Here is a 21,507-nt window from a genome sequence, read left to right as displayed (position 1 = left end):
GCTCCAGTGCGTTTTACATATGGTCCTGCATAATCTCTTTGTTGTTTTTTGAGATGCAGGCGTTTTACTTTGTCAGGAAATGAGTTTTGAGTAATAAGAAACATGCATAATTCAGAGGCACTAAATTATGCATGTTTAAGTAGGTATAAATGACAACGACTGCTCTAAAAGTACATACATTTTAACTTTGTGGATATTTGTATTAGCCAGAATACTCTAGGGCAAATCAGCTTTTGTGGATGTTTAGGAGGGTTGTGTCAAGGGTTTGAGAGCCATATCTACATGGGTAGGCTTCATAAACTCTTCATCTATAATCACAAAATGTGTTAAAGGGCACAGAATAGGTTTTTGTAATGAAGTGTGAGCTGATCTGGTTCTGAGAGTGCTGGAGAAACATCTTATTTTCTGCAGTTTGTTTGAATAAAGTTGGTTCCAATAATTTACATATGTACCTGTGTGTGTGTGTGTGTGTGTGTGTGTGTGTGTGTGTGTGTGTGTGTGTGTGTGTGTGTGTGTGTGTGAGTCTGTGTGTGTGTGTGTGTGTGTATACTGTTTCGTTGTTTGAGAGTTTTAGGTCTACAGCATTGTTTGTATGTGTATGTATGTAGTGAAATTTGTTGTATTGCAGCACTTACCTATTGACTAGCAATTGTAGGAAAATAAAGGAGTCATGTTGGCTGATCTTGCTAGATGGAGGTTAAATCGTCACCTATTACCTTAGATAGTGGTATGGTATCCAAACACTCTCTTTTAACCCAGCTATCCATGCTACAAAAATAAAATGTACAGAATAACAGCATTTACACTGACTTGCTCTCAGCAATTGCCACAAATCCATATGAACTTTAGTTATTTGCTGTTGTCCTTAGCTGCTTGCTTTCAGAATTGTTGCCACAAGTTAGTGGCAAGTTATGCTTAATGGCCTGGAGGAATCGAAGCTGATCTTGCATGAGAAGTTAAGCATCACTTGACCAACTGAATGACTGACAGACTGACAGACACAAATGGAGTCTGCCGCGAGAGAACTAAAACAAGTCCTAGTGGTCACATTATGCCCAAAGATCATATGTTTTTTTTAATGGGTAAAAATAAACTGGGGAATGCAGACATGGTCATCAAGATCTTGATGTTGCTGGCATTAGAAAAAACTGCACTACAGGTAATCTTCAGCATGCAGATTATTAATCTCCTCAAGGCACAGCTGCACTGCACTCAATTAATTGGGTCACAAGTGTATTGAGAACTGAGTACAGAGCAAGACCTTCAGTTAAAGGGCATCGTTTGCACGTCTATATGCGCATGCCCTTTGATATTCTCCGCTTTTATTCCTAAACAATAAACTCAATTAAAAACTCCATTGTTAGCTACAAATATATCACATCACTCCTTGCATGCAATTAAATGCGCTAGAGAGAATCACTGTTTCCACAGTATTGGGTCAATTTCAGAGAATTTCATGCTCAGTATTGGAGAGCCGCCTGTAAACACACTCCACTACAATATACAAGGAAAAACAGCCAGCCTGGGATCTGCTGGCTTCTGGCAGCAGCATCACCTCTGAGTGTCTGGCAAGCAGGTCATGACCTGTCCTGGGTGGATATAGCTGTGGCTACTTTGCAGTGGGAACACGCCCACTTTTCGTTTTCGGTTAATTGCAGTGTTCCTTTTTTTTTCCACAAGTGCAGTAGTTCTGATGACGCCTGTCCGTGTTCAGCTGTGTGAGAATGGGTGTCCACTCTGGTCTGTCCCATGGTAGCTGTTTGAAAAGCTCCTTCTCAATTCCAAGACTTTGGACCATAGTATTCTGCCTATAAAGTGGCCTGTGATATTTTTTATTGGTTTCTACATATAGAGTTATGTTTTATGGGTCAGCAGCTTGTTTTAGTGGATCAGGGCTCATACAATCTTTTTTTATTTCTCTCCTTCACTTTCCCATCTACCTCCTCATTAAAGGATGTTTTTCTTTCTGCTTCCCATCATTTAGTAATGATAAAAACTGGAGGCCTTTGGCAACCAGTTGAAGGGGACTGAGCAGGGTGGGTGATAGCTGGGCCCGGCCTGGAGAAAAGGGCCATTGTGTCAACACTTGGGCTTTTATTGGTCCTCAGAGAGGTGAGGGCCCAGGTTCTGTCCCCAGCCCGACCCGTTATTGATGGATGGGTCTGTAGCATTAGGGGAGAGGGGTTTCATATAAATGCAGGGAGAGTGGAGGGATTTTTGGGATGCATAACGCGACCCCAGTAAGTAATATTTAGTCTCCCGGGGTTGCTTAGTTGGTAATTCTATCCTCTGCTATGTTCATAGATGTCTGCGTCTTGCTGTGGCCTCAGATAGACACAAAACCATGGGAAGGGACCATTGAATTCCAAGTACTACTTCAATCTCCCCATGACTTGCCGTGAAATTTGCAGCACTTTAAAGAGGCTGTTCTGTTGATGCTTATTCATGGTCAGTTCACTCGAGCCTGCCGTGCCTGTTCTTTTTGCATTCAGAGCAGAAGTACTTGCCTAGTGTTTGTTCAGTGTTGAGCCTTTGTCTACAAGCGAAGGCTATTTCAGCAGTTAGTGCATGAGGGCTCACCTTCTCTGCAAGAATGGGAAGCGCTCAGGCGGTGAAGGCTGAGCTGGTTATATGACCTTGTAACACTTCTTAACAGACTTAAGGTGATGGAAAGCATTTATCCAAAAGATCAAAATTGCCTATCATTCTTGCATCGTCAGCTCCTTAAAGTATAGAGTTGACTGGAAATATGTCTCTGACATCAGCACCGAGTGAAAATACATAAAAGGGCCAGTTCAGTTTTTGGCAGAACACATGGAAAACAAGAGGGCATAATTAAAGGAGGCTATGGAGGCAGGCGTTAAAGCACATAAATAAGTAATTAAGGATTAAATTCTGCTCTTTCTTTCTGCCATAATTTGAAAGCCCATTTCCATCTAGCTGATAGTGGTTTCTATTTGTAGCCCCCCAGGCAGGAACATAAAACTGTACGACTGTCCATTGTTGTCAGGTTTGGCACACTACATTTGGGCTTGAGAAGAAGGGTGCACAAGGTTATATGAGCTCACTAGGTGTTGACACATCCATCCACATGCACACATACGCTTCCACGCACACACATGCAAATTCGTTAATTTATAGCTCCTTTAGTGAAAACTTTGCTAATTAAGAAAGTTAGACCTCCAAACACCCTTCAGTGTGACAGCAGATTTAATGAGACATCAATGGAGATGTCTTCTTGCTCACTGCCTCCCCATTCACCAGGAGAGAAGGAGAAGGAGAGAGATCTGTTTGGTTTTTAATGAGCCAGAGGGCTGGGGTTTGTCACTGCATCTGTAATGGTGATAGTGCCTCACAATGAATGAGTCAAATATCACTCTTCTCCCCTAAAGGCAGCATTCTTTATTACAGTGCAGAGCATAGCAGAGGGGGCGCTGCCACCGTCTGTGTAATAATTTATGACCGTCAGCTCGACATGAGGGTCTCAGTCGTGGAAGTGCACACTGGTTGTCTGTTGTCCCTCTCCATCAAGCATTTATACCCCACACAGAAATGATGCATCTTTCTGTGGCATGTTCAGTAAAGCTTTGAATTATGGAACCCGTTTTTTTCCCCCCAACAATATCGTCCTTTTGTCATTTTCAGAAGTTTGTCGCGTTCTCGCTTAAATGCTTCGGTCTTGATGACTCATGAAAAAGAATTGTACTGATGCCCATATTTTGTTGCGGCCCCTTTTGAACTTAGTCTCAGCAGGGAGAATTTATCCACAGAGTTAATTTTTTCAGTGTGTTTCTCTTCTTTGTGGGGATTACCTCAATTAAAATTACAGGTCTATGGGATCAGCTCCTGCTGGGAGTTTTATCCTTTCTTTAGGCAGGCTCCTTTTTATAGCCTGAAACAAGTGAGCATGTTCTAACAAGTGCATGAATCTTTGTAAAGGGGTACTGGGCATGTCAGTCACCACGAGTAGGCATGTACACTACCAGTAAAAAGTTTGGACACACCTGATTGAATGTACTCTGTTTTTCATTATCTTAAAGCCAGGTTGATCTGAAGGCTTATGCTTAAATGCTTTAAATTTGTTTCTTAGACAAATATAAATAGTGAAGTTGATGCCTATGTATGAATTTCTTGCCGAAGCCTTTGCCTTTCCATCAAGGCAAAGGGCGGCTACTTTAAAGAATCTAAAATATAAGATAGTTTTCATTTGTTTAACACTTTTTTGGGCCACTGCATAATTCCATTTGTGTTATTTCATAGTTTTGATGTCTTTACTATTATTCTAAAATGTGGAAAATAATAACAATAAAGAAAAATGTGGTGTGTCCAAACTTGACTGGCAGTGTATGGGAGTGCAGGACCAAGTGTGTGTCAGACATTTGAGCATTTACCATTATTTACCACCTTTATTTAATAGGCCACTAATGATGAAAAAAATGTGTTGCAGTAAGGCGGCAGTGTTCTGTGTTGCAGTTAATAGCTCAACTCTGACTCTCTCCCGGTTTCTCTGTTCCCTTTGCAGTGCGATCAGAAGGCACAAAGGAGGGACCCACCTGCATGGACAAGAACCACGGCTGTGCACACATCTGCCGTGAGGCACAAAAGGGCGGCATCTCCTGTGAGTGCAGACCTGGATTCCAGCTCACCCGTAACATGAAGGACTGCAAATGTAAGTCATCACAACCTCAAGCATAGTTTGTCTGCATGAAAACACGCGCGCACGCACACACACACTCACACACACACACACACACAGACACACACACCAAGGAGGATTTATGGGCTTCTCATAAAACCGTGATTGGGGTTGGAAACCTGCCCATGATAGATAATTGCGCTCATTCCACAAATGCCTTCCAACAGATTTGAAATACGCTACCGACATTTACATTACATTACCAAGCCGTGACAAATCTTCAAAATGGCCCTTGTAAAGGAAAACATGTTTATCAAATAAGGAATGATAATTTACACAACGAGGGCGAGTGAGGAGGCTTCCTCGGAGGGGACTGCTCTGACGGACAGCGCACACTTCCTGTTGCCGTGCAACGGAGATCATCCTGTCAGGGCTGGGGCCAGGGCTGATGGGGGATTTGTCTGTGTTTGGATAAGGATTGGAGAAGTGTTATTCTATAGTTTTTCTGTGACAGCCCAGGAAAAGGGCAAAAGGCGTTGGGATGGTAGGGTGCAGACAGGATGGCGGTGGAAGCCTTGGCTCTTGCTCTTTTTCACTCTGTCATCACAGGTGTATTAAGAGCCAAGGTTAATGCCGCCTCCCCCTGCCAGCACACACATGTATATGCTCTTTAAGTCAAAGCAAAGACACACATGTGCACGCTCACATACACACAGACCAAACATCTTACTCTTCTCATCAGTTTGGGGTAAATGACACCATAGTCATGTTGTGTGTATTTATGAAATGTCATAAATTGTCATAAATTTTGTCACTCACATGAAGTTTTTCATTAATAGTATTTTATTTCAGTATTCAAATAAAGCAATTCTTTTAGGCGCTAATTTCTCAGGATATGCAATTTACAATGACAACTTTAGGCATTTAGCTAATGCCCTTATCCAGAGTGACGTACGAGTGAGCGAGCAGGAGTTCAGTCTCTTGCTTTCGGAGACGTCAGCAGGACACATGACTGTTGCAGGGATCAGACATGTGACCTCTTGGTTATGGGGGTTATGGGATGGTCTCTCCAACCACTTGGCCGTTCCACTGCCCAAATGTAATTGTTTAGTCCAAAGGAGGGAAGGTTTTAGTCTGGGGAATGATGTGAAATGAAAGTTAGGATAGTGGTAACAGTAACTATACATGCACATAAGGACCGATTCAGACCTTAATTTAAACTTGTCAGTAGTGCTCAAGTCAGTTTTTAGGCGCTAACCCCATCCCACCGATTCCAACCATGGAGTTTTGCGTGGGTATATACAGCCTCCTGCACACTTTAGCTGATGAATATGTAAATAAAGACATGTCCACCTTCACATTATTCTGACTCTGACTTAAATCCATTTGTACACTCCTTCCTTAACGCACCCGAAAAGCTGCAATACGTCAAGCACTCCCATTGATTTCTTGTGCAAGAAATCTGCATGCTAATAAACGACATAGAGGTCAAACAAGATTTGAATTGTTGAGTCACAAAAACTTGAAGGAAATGCTATTGTTATATGAATAATTGGACTGGTATTTAAAGCAATTTGACAACTCTCCACAACTTAACTATAAAAATGTGTCCTTCTATACCGTGCTCGAGCTTTTAAGGGATCATCAAAGGAGGAAGTGTTACCAGGGCACACAGAAGGTGCCAAGAACTTGTTTGAATATGCTGAGTTTACTGACGCCCTGTGCATCCAGCATTTCCACATAGACAGGACCTCCATCTGTCCTTGATATTTGTACGTCAGTGTCTGGCCAATTATAAATATTCTTTGGTGCGTTTGCACATTTCCATTAAGAACTGCACCAGGCAGCGGGAGACAGAGGCTTATGATATTCTATATGCCCCACCACCTTGTCCCACTGATCCAGCAAAGCAATACCTGAATCTTTTATTATATTAACTACACCCACTTTTTGTGATGATTCAGGGTTCTGGAGGAAACATCCATCTAGTCGCTTTCTCTGGCGTCAATACAGAGCCGGTTATGCTCAGATGTGTGCATCTCAAACCACATAAGACCCGCATAACTTAATGCAGTCTGAATCGAGCCCATAATATTTACATTATAGAGCATATGGACCAGAGAAAGACTGTGTATTATATGTTGCTGCTCATGTGGGGTAACTATGTGTTCTTTGATAGTGACGTGTAACTACGGCAACGGGGGTTGCCAACACATCTGTGAAGAGACAGACCATGGGCCCAGGTGTTCGTGCCACATGAAGTTTGTCCTGCACAGCGATGGAAAGACTTGTGTAGGTGAGTCATCTCACCTCGGAGAGACTATCGAGGACAAGAAACAATGGCGTTTGATGGAGAAAATGTAGAAGCACAAACTTTATTCACTCGGTACCCAATTCCCAAAAGCAAATTTAATTAACATGTGAAATGAGATTCATAATGATAACATCACTCCCCTGATACACGTTGGAAAAAAAGGCTTTCGTACCTTTATGCTTGAGCCTTTTTGCCTCATCTGTGACATACAAGGACAAAAGGCTACCACCTCTTATGCTTTCCTCTCTGCCACTGCACCAGTAACTTCTCAGTCTCTGCATCTGCTTCGGCTTCTCTTCTTCCTCCTCTTCACTGGACACTGTGCACTCCCTCTCCTTATTTCTCTCTGTTTCTCCAGCCATGCAGTCAGATGCAGCCCTTCTATTAGCCCTTGGGTCAATTCCTCCACTGTGTCCCATTGGTATTAACCCACACACCTGACCTAACCTTCCATTGGCATTTGCCGGTGTTTGCCTCGGTTGACATAAGCCGAGTAAAAAAGACCCGGCGAATACGACATATTGAACCATTCTGAAGGGTAGTTTTCCATCAGATGAGACCTGTAGTCACTGTAGATTCAAAGCACAGACCTTTCTAAAGGTGTGTGGTATATGCTTAACCATGCAGAATAGCACAGTCATTTATTCAACAACAAAAGTGGCCAGGTGTTTATTGGAGACTGGCCAGTATTGGAGACAGAACTTTATTTTATCTGCCTGCCTAACCAAAATGTCATAAATAAATTCTGTATACAAAATACAAGCATTTAAACCAATTTAGTCAACAGTTTGCAGTGTAGATAGCACGGCTGTATGAGGGATGTTTCAATGGTTGCATGGGACATATTTTCTTTGTCATGAATGCAAATATAGTAATAGAATTGGAAGCTCGGCCTGCACAGTAGACGGTAAGGTGGTTGCTTGGTTTCGGTGGCTATTAAGTTTGAGGGCCTGGTTTGGGTAGTGGCTGGTTAGCCCAGTGTTTTTGGATCCCCTTTATTACCGCAGCGCTGATGAGATCCAGACCTATGTCAAGGTCTGGTCAGCCAACCTGTCATTATTGCTGTACACTGCTAGGCCAAGGGGACGCCGCAAAGTTGACCGCAACCAAATTAGATGTCTTAGCCAGTCTTATTCCCAAGACTGAGCAAATCTACATTTGGCGTGCCAGATTAGGGAGCACTCAGCCAGTTAAAATCTCTGGTTTCCCCCACAGAGTCTGGGGTTACAGAGGTGGAGGGAGAGCTGCTCTGTGGTCGACATTGGGGCGCTCCATCTCCCAGACACGCTATTAGTTAATAAAACCTCAATAAAACAAACAGTCTGCCAAATGAGCCACTGATGGGAGAGTGAGTGACAGGTACGTTGGAGGACGCTCAATAAGGCACCACTACTGTGCAGCTGCCAGGATTGGGACCGACTGAGGTTTCCACCATGAAAATGTGACTGTATAGCTATGTATAAATCACTTTACTTGTGGTTTCAAAGCTTTAAATGCTGAAACTATTGGTTGATGTAGTTTTTCTGTAACACTCCAAAAATTGCGCGGCTGTATACAGATATTTCAAGTTGGCGTGCCAGGTTTTAATACAATGATCTTACCACGCTGGCCCAAATTGTGTTTTTTGATCAATTTCACTTGTTACAAGATACAACGACAAGCTCCAAGACACAGAGAAAACATTGAAACAAGATTTTTTTGAATTTTGTTTTAAATTTCACCTGGAAACAAATGACCTGAAACCACCAAAATCATCTGCTAATCCCGAATTAAGTTTCAAATAACCCTTAGATGCCAAAACTTACTTACTAGGCTTGTTGTTTTTTTGTATTGTCTGTATGGCAAGTAGTGATAATCACCACTCAGCCACAGTATACAGAATTAGTGCTGTATTAGAGGTATCCATAGCAACCATACAGAGAGAAAATACACTGCTGTTTGGCCTTACTGTTGATTTGGAAACATTTATGATTCATTGAGTCCCTGCATACTCAATCTCAAAGGAAACATGCACACATGATTACAAAACAGGTCTGCCTTGTCAGTGGCTTTGTGGTAAATCTGTTTGGTTCTTTCAGCATGCTGTAGCTACACTGTTCTCAATCCATCTTGCCGGGTGTTTCATATGCATTCTGCCACATTCTCATTCATTTTATGGTGTCTCTTCACACTTAAGCTCGGCCATTCTTTTTACAATAGAGGGCCATATGCAGCTCTGTCTATTTGGAATTGTTGGTTTCTCATCCTCCCTGTCTATCACTATTTATTATTACTGTGCATATTCTGGTTGGGGATTTCAGTATCGGTAGAGCTTGCCGATGGAAGGCACACATGGAAACAAATGCAGAATCACATGCACGTACGCACGCACGCACACACACATGTACTCACACACACACACAGACACACACCCACATTCACACCCACATATTCACGATTTAAAGAAACTTGTTTGGTTACCTAATAAAGTCAAATTTTTGACTGAAACTTTCCTAATATGCTGAAGTTTATTTGTGCATAAAATTTCTGTATATCAAGGAAGTTCAGATATCAGAAAGGAACAGCCATCATGTGGAAGTATTCATGCTGTTAGCACAGCAAATCATAAACATTCACAAATAGCAGGCAGATGCAGACATGCTCAGGAGTTGCAATCATCTGAAGAGTTAGCCACACTCTGCCACACACAAACACACACACACACACACACACACACACAAACACACGCACATACACACACACACACATAGAGAGGGAAAGAAGGAGAGAGAGATTGATATGCATTCTGCAACGCAAACACAAAGGCATACAAACAACCATACAAACATACCGTACACATCCAGCATGCATGCATCATACACATGCATGTAAACACACACATAGCCTTCATGCATACGCCCATAACATAAACACACTGTGCTCACATTTCGGGTGGTCTATGCATTCATACTGGTGTGTTAGAATGTATCTCACAATGCTCTGTCTTCTACTGTGGGGCATGGTGTGGAGGCGGGCATGGTGTAGGGCATCGCTTCTGGATGGTGCATGCTGGGATAGTGTCATGCTGGGCTGGCCATGGCAGTCCATATAAACTGTGCATGCTTTGTGGTCGTGTCACCAAGGAAAAGACCTGTTACTGGTTCTGATGAGTCTTGGTGACATTTGGGAGGAGCATCAGATCCTTCATCTGACACTGCAAGACTCAGAAGATCTCTGGCCATGTGTGCCCAAACATAGAAGTACATATTTTAATCATATGGTCCCAAAACATAATTTTTTTTTAAACATTATTGAAATTTTGGAAGGGTGAAAATACCCTAAAGCCTTTTGCCACTTGACTTGGCTGGACAAATAAAAAAAAATCAATCAATACATTTAAAAATAGAACTAAGCTCATGTTTCCTGGCAACAGAAATACAATTTGAAACAACTGGATGATTTGACCCTATGGCATAGCATTTAAATTGTATGGCTCTGCTACCAACTGTCATTAGTGGTTTGACATCACAACTCAATCAACAACGTTGATTCTGAAATGGCCTGACCAAATAGCACACCATCTTACAAGAGAGACATGAATGTGGCTGCCCCTGTCTTTTGGCTTACAGTACTAACCACTTGCTCTGTCTGTCAAGGCTTGCAGTACTCGCACTAACTAGATTACTTCTAAAGCCTCACCACACGCACAACAACCCTGCACTTTGTATGCATCGTGTAGAATGCGTTTGTGCATGATTGCATGTTGCAAGGTACCACTTTTGCCTTGAGATGTCACCCTTTTCTTTTTTTGGAGAAGGACCTGTCATCATCAATTCGCTGTTAGGACTTAGAAAGTAAGCGCCGCTGTTTGTTCAGTTGTTAGCAACAGTAGGCTGTGTTTCCCTTTGCAACAAATCAATGTCATTCTTCACCTCCTGCTGACGATGATTATTTGTTTCATTCGGGGGAGATAGATATGATATTTTGTTCCTCCTCCTCCTCCATATTATATACCACACCAGACTGGGTCCTGTCAGCATTGTGAAGCTCACATTCTCATCATTACATCACACAAGAATGGTGTGTGGTTCAAATGTATGGAGCACTAAAGCAGTGTTTTTGCAATGTGCGTGTGTGTGTGTATATATATGTGTGTGTGTGTGTGTGCGCGCATGCAGGGGAGAGGAGTGTCCAGCCCCAGGCAGCCCCACAGCTGTTCCCCAATGGTAACTATGTGTTCCTCTGACTCCTCTCTCTGGGGGTCCTGACTGAGTCGCTGTGGGTGTGGGGTGTAGAGGAAGCTAACCTAACATACACTGATCAGGCCCCTCCCTCCCAGAGGGGCATCATCCTTCTGACCCTTGACCTCTGACTCCTCCCTACCTTCCTCTTCCCTCTGTGAATGCCCTCTCAATAACAATGGTGACTGCCCATGTCAAACCACGCCTTTTCAAAACACAGCTGCAAACAGAGAGCTTCTGACCGGCACAGAGCGGTATGAACATTACACAAAGGGATAGTGATGTATCTGATATTATCAAATAATAATAATAGGGGGGTGCCCCTCCTATTTGATGCAGTCCCATCAAAAAAGTCTCCCTACTTGTAGTTAATTCCTTATGTGATTATTCGTAAGTATTCACATCAAGGTTTCATTGATAAATCTTTCAAGATGTTTTAGCAAAAGCGCAAATAGCCTTCGTCCAAAGTCCGTGCCCCTCTGATCTAACTGTCATGGCTTTTAAGGACCAGACCAAGGGTTCTGGTTTTATCTGTGTTTTGATACAACTGGTATGAGGGAAATTAAGCCTGTACTGTGTCAAGCACCTGGCCGTGGTTGTTCCTAAACTCCATCATCACGGCCTATTAGCTTTGGGGAGGGAGCCAATGATCTGTCCGTGATTCAGCACTGTGCCGTACAAGAGATGGAACGCAGAATCCCTCTCCGCTCTTTTGTTTGATACACTGTCCAACATTTTGTGCCCTAAAATGGTGGAAACAGTCAATTGCATGGAATGTATCCATGTAATTCCAGTGCAATGTCCTTGTCAGTCTTTCGCATGCAGCTTAAAGTAATTTGTTTCATTAGATTTGCAGTAATATGAACAAGGGAGTACATTGAGGAAAACAAAAAAAACATATTGAAGCATTACAATTCAACAATATCAGTAATTCAATTCAGCCCACTTTTCAGGATCAATTTTGTTGTTATGGATATGATGAAAGATGCCAGGAAAAATAAACACATAAATATGGAGGATGTATTAAACCTCCATACATCAAAGAGATTTACAGTTTAATTGCAGCATGTACTGTAAGAGACAGAGGGAGGAGGGCTGCTCTGAAAGTAATTGCCCGTTCAAGGTAAGAAGGGAAAGTGTTGTGTTTTAACTTAGATAGTGATAATAATTGTTTCTGCTGTATGTACATGAAGACTAAGTTCACCACATGCTACAATCTAACAGTCTGACCTATTTCAGTTATTTTTGTTGTCCTAGATTTTTTTATATATATATATAAATAGAAACATTACAAGCAAGAGACACGTTTTGCACCATGCTTTGTCAGGTTCATTTCCTGTGTTACTGTGGCCTTCTGAAACTTTGCTTTGTAGTCTCCTTTCAAAGCTGCACCCTTAGAGGACGATTCTCCATGGCTCTTATTTTGTTATTGTGTGGGTTATGTTATTGAGAGAGCATTCACCTCAGAACTTTAGTGAGTTTTGTCTGGATAACCCCTACACCTTCTGAGTAACTTTAGCTGCATGTTTGGTCAAGAACATATAGTGTTTTCTTTCAATAGAATGATACTTTATCGCCAAGGCTATTTATTCCCAATGATCAACACTCCATCTTGCGACTTGCAGTTCTGCCCACTCATCCTCTGGCGCATTTTGTTTGCAGTCTACTGGAAATGACCAGTGTCAAGGGGCAGTGGGGGTGCTTGTCAACAGTCCTGCTGTAAGTCAAGAACTGCTGTAAAATCCTGTGGCTTCTGGGAGAAAGATCCTGCACACTGTCTGAACCTCACCATATGAAACGTATACTGCAGAGGCTCAGCATTAGACCAAACACAGTCCGTATCTGAATCATCATATTGAGGAATATTTACAAAAGTCTGCCCGCTGCTAATTGTGGGTCCCAACCCGGTGCGCTGTAGATGCGGCTGGTCCCCATCCAAAGCACACAACCCACACACATACCAGAGATTGTGTCTCTCCCTTTCTTCACAAAGCCATAATGTCATAAATATTTCTTTGCCCTCTTAACACATGATCATTACAGTTTGGTGAGATGACTGCCTGACTAAGCGTTTTGGAGGCATGTCCTGACACCGTCTTATCGTCCCGTCTGCCAACTCTCACTGCCTCACACTTTGCAATTATGTGAACCCACAGCGGTGCTGCACACTCCAGCTTGGGTTGTGACTGGGATTTGAGCTGGAAGGCCCTCTCTACCTAACAGTCTGCTGCAAGCAAGCTGAACCACCATGAACTGTCTTTCACCTGTAAAGGATCAGAACCAGAACCCGCTGTATTCTGCCAAATACATTTACATGTACCAGAAGTTTGATCCAGTGAATTGAAGCATCTTGCCCTGTTGCAGCCTGTAGCAGCAATATCCACTGGACTCTCTTGAGCTGCCATCCATAAAACAGTTATATCACATAAAATTACATCACTGTAGGCACCTGTTTTGCTTTGATGCGTAATTCCCGTCTGCAGGTCTTATTATTATTTGCGAGAAAGGGTTTTAGCAAGCTCCATTATGGCTGCTGCCTGCAGTGCAGTTTTTACATTCAAGTGAGGAGGATTAGGTGTTTCCCCAAAGGGATCCTCATTCTCTATAAAAACCAGTGCAGCTGCATTCCCTCTTTAGTGCCACGTGTGAGCTGCCATCTCCTTTGCCAGTGTGAAGTCTTCAACCAGGCCAGCTGTGTCGGCTCCTTTTACAAGAGCTGCCAACCAGCATCCTTCATCCTATTAGAGAGAAGTGATGAGTTGTGTGGACGTCCAGCTGCCTTAACCCGATTGTCCCAGGTCACAGAAGGTTTTGTTTTTAATCTGCGTTATTTTTCTGGAGTGCTTCAGACCATCTATAAAGCTGCCAAAAACTATTAGGGAACGCACTAGGCTCTGTTGTGTGAGAACAAATTTCTCTCTCTACTGTTTCTTAAAATGAAAGTCTCAGTGAAATTTGTCAGTGTCCCGAGATGAGACCCCGGCTATCCTTTCTTGACTGACTACCCTCCCTTTTTCAAATCAGTCTAGCTAACACAGGGACTGGGGAGCTGAAATTGCTTTTTTATCCTCAAAATGCCTGGAAGGTTTTGTCGAACCCAGGAAAAAGTGGTGGTTTTGACCGCATCTGTCTGGAAGTCGAACCGCTGCCCTCGTGACGGGGGGGGGAGACGGATGTTCTACAGAGAAGTTTTGGAGGTCGTAATACACCTTGACCACAGAGAATCACGCATATATATACATCTACACACACACACACACACATTGAGAAGCATGAAACCCTCTCTGTTCGGCTGTGTTAGATCTAACATTTCCTAACGACTGTTTCCCCTCATTATTCTGATTCTCCAGCGGCTCTTCGTTACCATCTGTGTTAATCTCCTTCAGCTGCTGCATTTATAACTCTGTTCTCCAGCCTGGGTTCCCTGTTCATTCCTATCTATCACTGTGGAGCTGGATGTACTGGAGAGCCTGCTGTGCCTCTCTTTCTTCACTTCCTGATGCATGTTTCCTGATGCTCAAGAGTGTTTGGTATATAGCGGGGCCTTTCTAATTCTTGATTTCACATTTGTATGCATGCATACAGTTTAGATGGGGGAAATGTATAGATCAAGGGGTGTATTTTTCTGAGTTGTCTGACTGTGAGTGCTTGTCTCCCTGCAGAAACCTGTGCGGTGAACAACGGCGGCTGCGACAGCACGTGTCACGACGCGGTGACAGGAGTCCGCTGCAGCTGTCCGGTCGGCTTCACCCTGCAGCCGGACCGCAAGACCTGCAAAGGTAATGCATCAGCCGCATCAGCCCAGGCAGCGTTTCAGACCGCACCTCTAGTCTCCACCTGTCACTTACCTATAATCTCCCACTTCTCGCATTGCCAGTCACACTGGATCGACTCTCTCCACGTGTCACTCTCAGGCGTTATCCGCGCCCTTTTACTTTTACCTGCACTTTGTCCGTTACGAGCTCTGTTATTATCGTGCCAGTCGCCCCAGCGCCCCCCCTCCATGATAGCACCTTTTCAACATGTCAACTGGGCTTTCTGTGATTGTTTATAGCCTGCACTTTCTCCATTGATTCATACCTACCGAGTTCTCCGAAGATGTCTCTACCCTTATTAATTCCACCAATCTCACACTACCTTCTGCTTTGCGGCAGCGTATTTTGAGTAATATTTTGTCATGCCACCAATTTTCTTGACAGTTTATCCACTGCATTACCATAATCCTCCTTTTTTGAGTGCTGTGCTGGCAGTGCATCCTCAGCTCAAGCAACCTGTACACTGTTGTCAAATACAGCAGTTTTTTTTATATCACGTCTAATAAAATCAATTCCAAACTTTCGAGTGAAACATAAAGGATTATATTAGAGCGGAGTGAAGGGGACCAAGAAAACAAAGGGAAGACGGACAGACAGAGAAGGAGACGAGAGCTTTGGAGAGAATGGAGACTATTTGTGTTGCCAAAAAAGCAGGAATAAGTCCGCCTCCACTCCCGGGCTCATAATGTTACACTAACAACTCTGATAAAAGTACATTGGCTTATATTAGTTTGGTTTGGTTTGAGAGGAAACAAAAGGAAAACAAACCCAGACAGCACTGGCACGAGAAGACAGGGGCTCGCTGCAGGCCAAGCACTTCTGAAGGGGGGAGACAAAGCTGGAGCAAGGAGGGGATTATTTTATTCCATTTCTGATGCGTTTATTTTAACCAGATGATGAAGACTCCCTCAAGAGACAGACGCCTCATTTGTGATGATTCCGAATTAATCAGAAACACTGCCAAACGTGCCAAGGCAGTGCACCATCAAAGCCGGGATGAGCAGATGATCTATCGATTGGATATTGGCTACAGGAGTAAAGCGGATAGTATATCGGAAGGGGATGGACAACGATGAGTTAGGAGAGGCAGCGCTGCGACGAGGCTTTACTGTGTGAGGGCTGCATCTCGTTACAGCCACACGCAGACTCAGATCTTAGCCGTTTTGAGGGCCAGTAAGGAAATCCCTGAAGCTCATTTCCAGTTTCTGCACTCTGCAAGACTGTCATCCCAGCCCAGCCAAACAGATTATCATCCTATATTGGCTGCTTCTGCCCCTTTGGCCTCGTGTTCCTATAGCTCAGCCTCAGCATCCAGACTCCAGAAACTTTTCATGTCAGGTTTTCTTTTTCTTTTCTTTTCTGTTGTTGGCGCAATGAGATGTTATCCACTATTCTTTATGATTTTTCTGTCCACAGACATTGACGAGTGCCGTCTCAACAACGGGGGGTGCGATCACGTGTGTCGGAACACAGTGGGCAGCTTCGAGTGCAGCTGCAAGAAGGGCTACAAGCTACTGACCAATGAGAGAACTTGTCAAGGTAGGACTCCATTTGCACTACAAATAAAACACACTACTTTTCCTCTGTACCTCAAGAATGTCCACAGAGCTTTCCATTTTATATAGGGCTTCCTAAAAGCATCGTATACACTTTTATGATTAATTAGTTAATGAGAATGATAAACGTAAAAAACCCTTCCTAGTGACGTAAATTGGAAGGTGATATCAATGTCACGATGATGGTAAAATATGCTCCTTCACTTGAATTGTCCAGCTAGCAGAGGGGAACAGCCAAACCAGGCCTCTCTGGCTTGTTTGTCTGTTCTATTCGGTGGTAGCCATCGCTCAGCAGGAGCTGGGGGACCTAGCCGCAGAACAAATAAAGAGTTTGCCATGGCCGAACACAGGTGTGGGGAATTAGAGCTCCGACTCCAAAACCTCTGGGTCTTGGATGAATCAAGCCACTACAGAAACATCTGGTGAAAGAAGACAGGCAGGCTAGAGCTGCGGAGCTGAGCTCAGCCTCTCTCGGAGTGGAAAAACAGATGACATGCCTTTTTTTATTCTCTTTCTTTATTGATGTGGTCAATCAATATCCAGCCTGGTACACATCAGTGTCATGCAAGGGGTTTAGCATTGCTGCACTGAATCACACCACTCTATACACAGTACACAAAAATCATATGTAGTCAATGAAAACAGTATATCTCTTTTTTTGTCACTTAGAATCTATTTTTGGCAGCGTGTCTTTCTCTCGTCATTTGGAGTCGAACAATGACAAGTTTATTTAGTCAAAAGAAATTATGCTGCAGATAACTCATAAAATATGGCCTGTGCATATTGGAATGTAAATTGCAGCTTTTTGCCGTGGCACCGTGCCTTCACCCACTCGGCCATGTGCTGTTTGGGTGTACGGGGGCTACTTTGGAACAGTGTTGTCCTTGTTTTGAGCAGCGTGTTTTGTCTGGAGAGAAGGGTTTTTGATAAAGCTAGCCTCCTGTTGAGTGAGGCGTTGTCAGGCTCACACGCTCTGCTGCGCCTCGCTGCCGCACCACACCACTGAGTCACCTGTCTACTCCCTATCCTCTCCTCTCATTCCTCTCCTCTTTCTCACACACCGATCATCCCTCAGCTCGCCGGCCAACTGAGATGAGAGCCAGGACGCCTATCAATAAAGGTTTCATTTGATCTTAGTCACTCCCTTTCTGGTTGCTGCTGCCGTGCCGCTGTGATCCTGTTGGTACATGAATCCACACCTATGACTGAATTTCCCCCGACATAACTGCGTGTCTCTGAGTTCTGGTAATAATAGTAATAATAATAATGATAGTTGTGTTTAGATAAACCCTTAATAAATGAACACTAATGAAACAAACAAGAAAAGCACAGACATTGATCAAAAACAGGGCTAAAAAACAGACCAATGCAGCAGAAGTGAAATAAGTAAAAAACAATTACATATATGATTATGAACATTTATTTCAAGAGGTGATTTAAATGAATGAATTTTCCAGTCTAACCTTGACCCATGTATCCTTCATGCATGTATACTTGTGCAAACAGAAGTCCAGAATGTGACCTGCAGTGAATTTACAGCCATGGTACTGCAGTTTAAGTTCATTGCTAGATACTTGATGCGACATCTAATACTCCAACCGCTCGCACCTAAAACTTGCTGTGTCTTCGCATAAATTAAACAGAGGTTTACTGTTACCGCGAGGTGTTGAGATGTGTAAAATGAACTCTGAGTTTATCTTGGTTTAAACAGTCATGGTGTTTCCCTGCTGTCAGCGGACCATGGCCCATAAGTCAGGACGGGGCTTGTCTGGCGAGCACCTCTCAGCATTCCTCAGACCTCAAACCCCCGCAAAGTCCGACTCCCTCCCGCTCACTCCTAATCCCGTATGAGGGCATTGTGGGAGAGATGCCTTTTATCAGATCGCATGTCTTCTCCAGGGGGGGCATCGATGATAAAGCTCTTATCTGTTCTGTGTAAACAGTAGTTGTCTTTCTCTTTTGTTTCAGTGTTCTTTTGTTGAAACCTTATTTGCTTATTTGGCTGTTTTGCGCGAGGGCGGAAGTTGAGGCGAGAGGTTGAGTGAGTCCTGACTCCAAAGGTAGTCTGGTGCAAGGAGTGAGTAGAACAACAGAAAAAAAGAGAAGTGGTAACTGATGGGAACCGTGAGCTTTGCGTTTTGATTTCCATCTCACTCTTTTCAGTCTTACGCAGTGAGGGCAACATGGCCGTTCCCTGATTCTCTCTGCATCTTTGGTCCTTCCATGGTTCCCTGCACGTACATCCAGCCAACCCACTGCATACTTCACCTTAGCTGCATGGTAAATAAGGGCTGTTGGAGTGCCAGATGTCCTTTCACATCTAATCTCTGGCATGGTACAACGCTATATGATTTAATGATAACTTCCAGCTTAACTTCCAGCCTCATTTATTGCAGGGGAAATCTAGTCACCACACCCAATTCCCAGAGGGTTTTAGACTCTTCAGTGAGATAAAGAGTGTGCTGATCAAAGCATACGCTTAATGTGCCAAAAACAATCACTTTTGGATCACCTGATGCATGCTAACTCGTGCTGTTTAGGCTTCCCATCGCTGTTACGGATGTCCTGAGGCCGCCAGGGGGGATAGAAAGAGGAGAGTCCTGGTTCAGGTTCTGAAAGATCTTTTTATTTCTCAGATGTTCCATTCCCCCCACATATACCTGTAGTTTTATCTTATATAAAGCCTGAATTCCATTTATTTTTTGTAAAAGAGAGTTGAGTCATTTGGATAGATAGATGATGTCTGCTTTTGCCAGATGTCTGTATTAGAAAAAAACCCAAAACATTTTGGGGCTTTTCAAACTTTTGAACATCACCTCTTGTTCCTTCTGAAGTGCTGAAGACATCCTGTCTACTCTTTTGTAAACTGATCACTCAATAAGCTTTTAATCTCAGCCCAAGCTCATCCTTTTGGTTGTAGGTGCTCTCACAAGAGGCCTGCCAAGTAATAAACTCAAGTGAAATAACTGCCCTCACTGGGCTGGATGGAGTTCAACTGTACGATATGAAGGATTACGCCTCGTGTCTGAATATGAGAATTCTTTGTGCAGTAGAACTGTGTAGGATTTTTGCAGACAGTTATCAATCTTTCTGCCTGGTTTCTTCAAGGTAAGCCATTATTTAACCCAGCTCCTGTAAAGTTGTGCAAAATATGCTATAAAAACCTTTAGGAAAAAAAACAGTTTGATGCCGGCTGACAGAGGTTCAGAGTTGCGAGATGAAAGCATGATATTCTTGGGAACTACATTTTTCAACCATTTCAAATTAGCCAAATAGATCTTCGACAAAGATGTAGCACAGCCCCATTTTTTTTCTCCAGTATGTGTTGCCTGGGCTTGACAGAGATTAGTGCTGACATTAAGAAACCTTGATGGTAATAAAACCAAATGTCGTCCATCCCCTGTAACTTTATGTATCAATTCTCATGAGCTTTGGGCCCATGACATTTAACCAACTCATCAGGATGCATGTATGGGAGAGCAGGCAGCCTTGGAGAGTTAAGGGGGGGGGGGGGGGGGGGCAGGAGGGAGCTGCTGTAAAGTGGATTTGCAGGTGTGGCGAGGCCGACGGGGTCAGGTAGACAGGTGAGAAGTGGCAGATCAGAGAAAGGCTTCTAGCACTTCTCTCTAGCTCGTATTACAACATATTCGTTTAATTGCAAGAATGACTTTTAAACAAATTATTTCCACATGGCCTCCGAACCAAAGCATTAGAAGTTAGAGAGATTATGGACATAAAAAAGCTGGGTTCATAACAATATTGGGGCGTTTGTCCTGTGGAGAAAAGGGAAAGTGATTGGCAGGTTCCTTGGGGAGAGAAAAACAGCCCTCCAGCTCCTATTATTAGGTGAAGAGCAGACTTTTTTTCTGTTGCTGAGGTTGCTGCTGAGGTCGCTTGTTATTTCAAAAATACTTTTCAGTGTATTGAAATGGAAAAGTGCATGACTGCAGGAGGTCAACCACTATGCCAAGCACCAAACAGAATAATTATTTTCTTTTCGTCTTTTTTGTTTTGTTTTGACACGTTATTTGACCCATTGCAACTTGTGACACACTGTGAACACAATACATGAGATGAAAACATGAAAATATGCCATGATAGGAAAGAAACTCCTTTCTTCTTTTATTTTTTTAATTTGTCGAACCATTTGAGAATTTTCTAACGGCATGTTTTTCTTTCTATACAGACATTGACGAATGCTCTTTCGACCGTGCCTGTGACCACTCCTGTGTCAACTCTGCCGGCAGTTTCCAGTGCCTCTGCCATAAAGGCTATGTGCTCTACGGCCTGGCACATTGTGGAGGTGAGGTGACACTTCTATCCACAGTAACCCCGTCCCCCGATACACCATCCATCCCCAGTCCATCACTCTTTCTCTAGATCCCACACCTCCTTCCTAACCCTCCATTAGCAGCTCTCATGTTTGGCAGGAAGAACACAATCCACTAGAAACGGATCATTTTATTAAAAAACTTCCTCTGCTTTGACAGCTCATATGGATGACGGAAACATTTGCGTTTACGTAAAGCTCTCCACACTCCGCCATGCATCTCGAGGTGGAGTGAGATCGTGTCCGTCCGCAGGAGCAGGTACCTAGCCTGGCGTGGAAGAGATAGTAGAAACAGCCTTGGGTTCCGGGCGGAGGTGCGTGGGCGCGCGCCAGATCTGCCTGGCAGGGAGCGAGAGGCCCGCCGGAGCACATCAGGGTGTTGCGGCGGGCTTTGATGGTGTGTGTATCACCAGTTAGAATCTGCTGCTGTCTTCAGTGCCGGAGGGCTGCACAGTAGGTGTGGGGCAGACACAGAGGAAGGCGGTGCATGCACTCGGAATACATAGCTTTGCGGTGATTTTTTCTCTTTTTTGCCTGCCGGTTGACAGGTCTACTGTTCAGGAATGTTACGGCGGCAATGTAACATATGGAATATTACTGAGACTGGTGAGTGGGAACGTGTAAATGTATGGGGTC

At 43.6% G+C, this 21,507-nt stretch overlaps 1 protein-coding gene across 2 annotated transcripts in view; it reads left to right on the top strand.

Moving 5' to 3' along the window:
- scube3 (signal peptide, CUB domain, EGF-like 3) overlaps positions 1–21,507 on the top strand; it is a 64,330-nt gene that overhangs the window by 33,381 nt on the left and 9,442 nt on the right. Inside the window, exons 5-10 of one of the 2 annotated variants that reach the window (XM_071894541.2) lie at positions 4,523–4,669; positions 6,816–6,932; positions 11,108–11,155; positions 14,833–14,949; positions 16,402–16,524; positions 20,728–20,844. In XM_071894541.2, coding sequence (XP_071750642.1) covers positions 4,523–4,669; positions 6,816–6,932; positions 11,108–11,155; positions 14,833–14,949; positions 16,402–16,524; positions 20,728–20,844 — 669 coding nt within the window. The remainder of the gene's footprint in view (positions 1–4,522; positions 4,670–6,815; positions 6,933–11,107; positions 11,156–14,832; positions 14,950–16,401; positions 16,525–20,727; positions 20,845–21,507) is intronic. The other variant, XM_071894542.2, reaches the window with a different exon arrangement.

Source organism: Centroberyx gerrardi, chromosome 14 (assembly GCF_048128805.1).
Source record: "Centroberyx gerrardi isolate f3 chromosome 14, fCenGer3.hap1.cur.20231027, whole genome shotgun sequence".
Classification (NCBI taxonomy): Eukaryota; Metazoa; Chordata; class Actinopteri; order Beryciformes; family Berycidae; genus Centroberyx; species Centroberyx gerrardi.
The sequence above is the reverse complement of the archived record's forward strand: the minus strand, read 5'-3'. Positions and strand labels throughout refer to the sequence as shown.